Source organism: Excalfactoria chinensis, chromosome 23, assembly GCF_039878825.1.
Source record: "Excalfactoria chinensis isolate bCotChi1 chromosome 23, bCotChi1.hap2, whole genome shotgun sequence".
Classification (NCBI taxonomy): Eukaryota; Metazoa; Chordata; class Aves; order Galliformes; family Phasianidae; genus Excalfactoria; species Excalfactoria chinensis.
In genome coordinates, this window is record NC_092847.1 from 3,036,587 (window position 1) to 3,043,896 (window position 7,310).

The 7,310-nt window shown below is 49.6% G+C and overlaps 1 protein-coding gene across 2 annotated transcripts; it reads right to left on the reverse strand.

The window, feature by feature from the left end:
* Positions 1 to 557: 557 nt before the first annotated feature.
* PHTF1 (putative homeodomain transcription factor 1) lies at positions 558 to 6,721 on the reverse strand. Of its 2 annotated transcripts, XM_072356344.1 has the most exons (18): positions 6,603 to 6,721; positions 6,475 to 6,531; positions 6,328 to 6,397; positions 6,015 to 6,173; positions 5,642 to 5,801; positions 5,330 to 5,455; positions 4,776 to 4,935; positions 4,302 to 4,475; positions 4,144 to 4,221; positions 3,739 to 3,948; positions 3,261 to 3,389; positions 2,903 to 3,175; positions 2,615 to 2,746; positions 2,406 to 2,492; positions 1,888 to 2,043; positions 1,414 to 1,509; positions 918 to 1,043; positions 558 to 697 (listed from the first exon to the last, which is right to left on the reverse strand). In XM_072356344.1, the coding sequence occupies exons 1-18, from the start codon at positions 6,645 to 6,647 to the stop codon at positions 677 to 679; spliced, it is 2,259 nt and encodes a 752-aa protein (XP_072212445.1). In that variant the 5' UTR covers positions 6,648 to 6,721; the 3' UTR covers positions 558 to 676. The 2 variants fall into 2 exon arrangements, with proteins under 2 accessions (XP_072212445.1, XP_072212446.1); XM_072356345.1 differs by lacking the exons at positions 6,328 to 6,397; positions 6,475 to 6,531; positions 6,603 to 6,721 and having other exon boundaries at positions 5,642 to 5,700; positions 6,015 to 6,293.
* Between the last annotated feature and the right edge of the window lie 589 nt (positions 6,722 to 7,310).

A 7,310-nucleotide genomic window follows, 5' to 3' on the forward strand; every position in this document is an offset into this window, starting at 1 on the left:
ACCCCATGTAAGCCAACCAGCATCTGTTACAGAGCTGCTCTGCAGCTGCAAGCCTGTCAGCATTGGGTCAGCGTTCGTCCTGTGCAGGCTGCTGTCACTGCGTGCTGCAGCAGCAGCCAAAAGCGCACTGAAATGCTGAGCAAAGTGCTTTCCAGCACATTCACATTAATGCCTCATCAGTATCACCCGAGCAGAGCCCTGAAGGCAGACACACAAAGCTCAGTGTAGCTCCAGTGCTCTCTGAAAATGATGTGAACAACACCAGGACTGATGTGTTACGTTATTGCACGGGGCTGATTTTTAGAGAAACAAGGCACCTGTAGCAAGCACCTGTGTTGTTCCTGCACAAACTCCAGCATGGCTTTTGTAGTGATTGGTGCTCCACAGTCTGTGCACGCAGTTCCTGCTATCTTCAGTGCAAACTACTACCGGTATTTGGCTCCATTTACTCTGTTTCACATGAGCACGCCATGGGATGACTTCATAAACTGAAGCGATTTGTTCTGTCACAGAACAGTAAAGCAGAGGGGCAGCTTTCAGTGCATTCCTCGAGGCTCTGTTACAGAAACTGCAGTGACAGACCTCTGTAGGTTGAGAGCAGCCCTGCTTTGTGTCCCAGCCCTCAGTCTCTGCTGTGTCCTTCCGCTGGGGAGGGCTGTGCTGATGGTCAGTCGGTTCATGGTTTGATCTTCCACAACTGAAAAGAGATTCTGAGAATAAGCATTGACCTAAAAGTAGGACTGAAATGCTTCTCATCTACAGGTAAGGCTCATCCATCACCCATCCTGCACTGAGCCCTAATTGTAAAGTGTGAATTCCCTGGAGGGAGGGGGTGGGGGATTAAGAGTAGCACAAAGCAGCAGCCCGCCCTCTCCTCCCTCCAGGATGTTTGTTCTTCACAGGGGAGTTAAACTTACTCTGATATTGAATCCCAGCAGATCACTTATAACACCCGAGACAGCAGAGAGTATTACAACGCGTGTTATGTTGTAGATTAATGGGTTCATGGTCAGCCCGTACAGCCTGAATGGTGTGTCCAGTTCCTGTCGGGGAAGGAAAAGGGAAAAGAACAAAAATCCCAAAGTAGAGTCAGTCCGTAGCTGAAGCAACTCTCTGCCTTTTAACTTAATGTTGGCTCTCTGGCACACTCTGCTAACCATGAGCTGCTTCTGTATCACAAGTTAAGTGTACATACAGAAATCCTATGCATTCCAAGCCTCAAAGATATTTTCTAACAGCCATCCAGAATCTGAAAAGTCCCCTTTTTATACTGGCTGTGTGGCAGAAACTGAATGCAGCGGACTATAGGATTATTATGGAATCATCCAGCGCTATTGTATGTGGCTTTTCCTATGTGGCTTTGAGACTGTGCTCCTTCCATTCCAAATGCTTTTAGGGAGATGCACTTTTTACCTTTAGCAGCTTCGTAGAGAGTTTCAGAACGTTGTTAACCAGAGACAGCTGTTCTTTCTTGTTCGGTTTCTTCTCCATCTTTAGGTATAAGTTTATCTGTGACAGACATTGCAGACCAGATGTAACATCCCAGCATTAATTCCCAACCAGTTTCTATCTGAGGGCAGTTACAGGAACTGTTGCAATCTGTTGTCACTCCTAAAGCAGCAATGCATCTACAGAGGACTTGGGCAGTGACAGATCACTCTTTTCCTAACTAACATGGCTGATGTGTTAACCCAAAGCCAGAAACAATTCAGACTCTGAATCTGTCTCAGTGTTTACCCCCTTGTCCCTCCCGTGTTGAGTTGTATTCCTTTATTACAGTGCAGCACAAATGGTGTTTATGAGCCTGGTTTGAAATGCAGCAGTTAAATCCAAACAACAACAACAAAAAGGGATAAAGCCAAAAGGAGAAGGAGCCAATGGAGGTACCTGCTCAGTAAGCAAGATGGAAATGTTACTGTACTTCTTGTTGGTCTCAGAGCCCAAGGATGCCAGGCGCAGTAAAAAGAGAAGAAGTGCTGCCTCCCAGATTAAGAACTCCCAGTTGTAAGCTGCGCTCAGGAACGTTTTGTGACCCTTCAGGACCTGTTTGGGGAAGCAAAAAGAATTAAGACCAGGCAGTCCCAACAAGCATGCAAAAACCTTGTACAGCTCTTCAGAGGAGCTGTCCGTGTTCTATAGCAACCAGCACTTTTGCCCTTGAAGTATAATTCATTTATACAGCTGGGTTAAAGTACGGAGACTTGTTTATAACCCCTAGAATTTGTTCATTTTCAGGTTGACGCTTTTTTTTCTCTCATCAGAAAGAAACCATCTGGGACAGGTAGTTTAGTGAAGGACTAAAGGGTGTTATGGGCAGTTATTGAGTTGTTCTTCAGTAACAGGTTGAAGAGGCTTCTGCACTCAGCTCTCTTAAATAAAACACCCTGGGAACATTTGAGTCTTACCTGGGCGCAGCATATGAAAGCAATTGAAAGAGCCAGTAAGAAGATGGATGATACAACAACATCCACAGAGCGCTGCGGGCCTCGCCTCTGCAGGAACAAAGACAGCACTGGGTCTAAGGGTTGGATTGGGGCTGTGGGGATGCACACCCAGAACCTTTGCTTATGCTGACTGGAATAACCAACTGCATCCATCCTGGGTCAGAACTCACCTTTAGATAGGAACGGAGAGATAACCAGATCTTAATGTTTTCTACCTTCTTGAGTCTGAAGTGAGGAATTTCGTATTTCCTGGCTTTCCGAGCCGATGTGATGTGACTGAAAAGCTTGGCAAACAAAAACCTCTGCAGACCATAAACAAAACACACACAAACATGAATGAGTCTAAGAGAGAAAGAAGCAACATTGCTTGGGACTGTTTAGTGGTAATGGGCAGGAAAGCTCAGCTTATGGCACCCTGGGAAGGCCCAACCGAAGGGGTTCGATGCATTTAATCCTACCTGTTTGTATGTTCTCTCAGCAACGCACATCATAAAGAAAAACATCCAGGTCAAGCAAAGCCGTTCAAGGAAGTTGATGGTAGACAAAACAATGACAGGGACGCTAACAGGCGCTCCACAGAAGATGTGCAAAAGCTCCTTCAGAGAAATGGAGCACAACTGCTCTATGTTATCGGCGTGAAAGAGTCTGTAGAGGAACGGCAGGAACGCTAACCCGATGGTGATGACGTTTCCCAACATCTGATACCCCACTCCCTGCTGGTAGGCATTAACCTGGCAAGCAGGAACAAAAACATCACCGTCAGTGCAACGATTGTAAGTTTTTGCTGCTGAAGTTGCACTGCTCTGCAGCCCTTACCCTGCTCATGATGATCCCGCTGATCTCCAGCACAGACATGTCCACCTTCTTGCAGTCGTTCCCTTCCCAGATCAGTGCACTGACTTTTGCAGATTCTGGGCTTGCATTCTGTAGCCACAGCAAATGGTTCTGTGAAAGAACAAAGAACGCAATGGGCACACGATGCATTTCTGCCCCTCTACTACATTATACCTTTTCCTATAAAGCATTTTGACCCTTAGTGGTCTCACTTATAGTGGGGGAGTTGTTCATGGGTTCTATTTAGATCATCCCACTCTTCTGCATGACGAGCACAGCTGTCAGGATGGGCTCCTCCAGCAGGAGGCTCCTGGCTCACATTAAAGCACCAGCATTCAGCTGTGCCTTCTATTTAATTTGGGCAGGATTTTGGAATGGGAGAGAACTGTGTGAACTGAAGGGAAAAAGCCTGAAAACTCTTCCTCAGTGCTCTTAATTGCAGCATAGAAACCAAACAAACCTGCTGAAAAACATCTTCCTTCAGGTCCCTCCTGCCACCTTTCATGGTCTCCTCCTCGCTGTCACTGGTGCAGGACGAGCGGCACTCCGGCCCATGCAGCAGGTCATCCCAAAGCATGTCTTCGGTCTCAGAGTCGTGCCGTGTGCTCTCAGAGTCTCTCCGGGTCACACTGCAGCTCCGGGACCCCACACTCACACACGACCTCGAGTCCTTTGAAAGCAAAGAAAACTTAGAACAGCCCCAATTTAGCACCACCCCCACAGCAACCAGTGAAATGAGCCTCCATGGGGCAGCTGGGAACTGGCAGCCCCACTGATCATTTAACAGTGAGCCATTCTGATGGGAGAGATACACCTGTGCTGGTCAGGGTCAGTAAAGAAATGTCTCTTGAACTTACAGCCATACCTGATTATACAATGTGGATTCAAGTTCAGATTCCGCAACACTGTCAGAATCTCTGACACCTCTCAGGGCTTGTTTGACCTGCCAAAAACAAAGAAGAAACAGCCCATGATCCATAGCAGAAAACTGTGTGGAAAACAACCTCAGTTCAACATGAGTACCTGTGAGACAGCCTGGTTCAGAGAAACAGGGCACTGCTTTTTCTTCTCTTCGTAGCTGTTGTCACTGGAAGCCCCCTCGACGTGCTGCCGTAACAAGATCCTTTCTGCCACTGCTTCAGCATCCTCCTCGCTTGAAAGCTCATCAGATGCACCATCTCTGTTGGTGCAATCATCCTAGAAATACAGCGGTCAAAACAAGACAAAAGCACCAACAAACAGCCAACCTGAGCTGCATCAAACCAAAGGTGCCGTGCTAATGCTGCTGCTGGACACAGTGACCCAATTACTGCACGAGCCAGCAGGTAACGTCCACAGAACACACAGAGCCCAACACAGCATCACAGAGACATGACTTGCAGCTCACTACCCCCAGCATGAATCAGAACCATCCTTACACTTCACATCAGCCACCTCTGGGTACACACAGGATACACTGAAATTTGCCACTTCAAATGGGTCTGTTAGGGATGGTACCTGATGGCTCTTCTCCACATCAGAAAGTTTATTCTTCTCTTTGAAGTGCAGCAGCCGGTGCTCAGACCTGCCATGTCTGTGCTTGACGCCGTTATTCACGGCACTCACACCGTGTTCTGTCTCAGTTCCTTTCTCAGCCACCAGCTTTGTGCTTTGGACCCTGGGTGGGGAAATAAAATCGCATCAGAGAAAAGCTCTGAGGAGAATCAGAGAATGGCCTGGGTTGCAAAGGACCTCAATGATCATCTGGTTCCAACCCCCTGCTGTGTGCAGGGTCACCAACCAGCAGCCCAGGCTGCCCAGAGCCACATCCAGCCTGGCCTTGAATGCCTGCAGGGATGGGGCATCCACAGCCCCATGTCCTTCCTAACATCAAGGTCCATTTGCAGGAAGGGCACTGGCTATGAGAATACAGGGCTGCCTCCTGCTGGCAGCTCTCCATGGCCTGATTCTGATTCAGATCAGTGACTGTGTGACTCCATCTTCGTTTTCCAAACATCAGATGGCTCACGCAGGGTGGTTTCAAGCACACAAAGCAGGGGCAGATCGCTCACCTCCTCCGGAAGAGAATGCCAAATAAAGTGGTGAGCGTGGACGTGGATTCCGCCTGCTGTTCTGTGCAGGCTCTGTCAGGAGGAGACCAGCTGCTCCCATCAGCACCCGCAGATTTACGCAATTTCCTTAGAAAGAATGAAAGGAGAATTGGTATCATGGTTTTAGGGCTGCCTTAAAAGATCCCTTACTGCTATTTACATGCAAACAGCAGACATTTACCTGCTAACTTATGAGCAATTCACCTTAGATCCCAGCAAGTGAACCCATTACCTCTCACCTCCCATTACCTCTCACCTCCCATTACCTCTCACCTCCTCCTCCTGCTGAGGCCGTTGTTTCCTGACGTTTTGTTCACCTGGGTGGACACTATCTGGCAGTGAACAGTCCCCATCAGTAACATAAGGCACATGGGTCCCATGACTTCACTCGCATTCACAACAGGCATCACCAAGTACATTAGAACTGCTACGACTGCAAAGGAGAAAGATTTACTGCAGAACCCAGTGCAGCCTCATTTCCACATCCATCTTAACCGGTCGTTTTTCACCCTGCCTTCTACCTTGGGCCAATGTGACACATCTCGTTAAGCCGTGTCAGCAGACAAAGGGATTTCAGGCAGCATCCCGAGCCTTTCTATCGTTACTGTAGACAAAAAGACCGCAGCACAGACGCTGCCCCCCTTACCTTGCATGACATAGAGCAGCAGGAGCCACGTGAAAATGCGCTGGGACGTAACCTGGATCCACCACTGACTGAACAGCGGGAAGAACACAACCCTCACGATTCCCTTCCGCGTTAACGACGTCCATGGGATCTCGGGCTTCGCTTTGGCAAACGTCGAACCTCCAAGGAGACACAACGCGCTCCGTGCCGGCCCGGCCGCAGCGACTCCCTCAGGCCGAAGCCGCAGCCCCGAGGAGCCGCTCCGCCGCCCGCTCCTTATCGCGCCCCGCCCCGTTCACAGCGGCTCCCCCCAACCAGCTCCCCCCCCCCGCACCTCGGATCAGATCCACGTCGATCAGGTCGGCCTGGATGTGGCCCTTCCTCTTGGGTTTGCTCTTGAAGCCCTGAAAGCCGGGAACAAAGGGCCGTGAGCCGCGCGGGCCTCAGCGCAGCGCCGCGCCGGGAGGGCGGAGAACGTTACCTTCATCTCCGTCTGCTCGATCGCCTTCTCCCATATCTGCTGATCGTAGGCCCCGACCTACGAGGCGGTGAGGAGGAGGTTGAGCGCTCGGCCGGGCCGGCAGCCGCAGCGCCGCGCAGCGCACTCACCTTCTTCTGGTACCAGGAGATCGCGTCCCGCCCGCGGGCGGCCATATGCGGTTCCGACCCGCTTCAGCTCCAGCCCGGCCCGCCTCAGCACGGAGCCGCAGTTACCGCCCGCCGCCCCGCCCCCAACAGTAAAAGAGGCGGCCGAACGGTAAAGGACACACAAAAAAAAGAAAGAAAAAATAATTTAAAAAAAAAGAAATAAATAATCAGAATTTTCGTTTATTAAAAAAATACTTTGTACAGGAAGGAGGAAAAAAAAAATAATAATCAAACAAACCGAAACGAGAAAAAAAGGCTCTGAATTCTGCATTCCGTCGGACTATTGTACACAGAAACAGCTCGGACACGGGTACAGCAGCAAGAAACGCACCGCGGTACGGGTTAGTCACAGAGAGGCGTTAGAGCTTGACCTGCGTACACGGATCATCAAAACCCCTGTAAAACACTTTGCTAAATGGCAATAAATAGGCTGAGGCCGCACAAAGCAAACAGCCTTCCAGGCAATGGGGCCTCATAAATGAACCACAGCAAAACCAGAGCTGCCAATGGAACCCAAATCACACAACAGCAACATGGAAACCACAAAACACGTTGTACAAAGGAACCAGAAGCGTTGGAAGGGCTTTAAGCTGTTCAAGAGTGCCACAGTAGGTCACCTTCTCTTTGCCGTGTGCCATTGCCCCCATAGACCATGGGTAGGTGGGATGT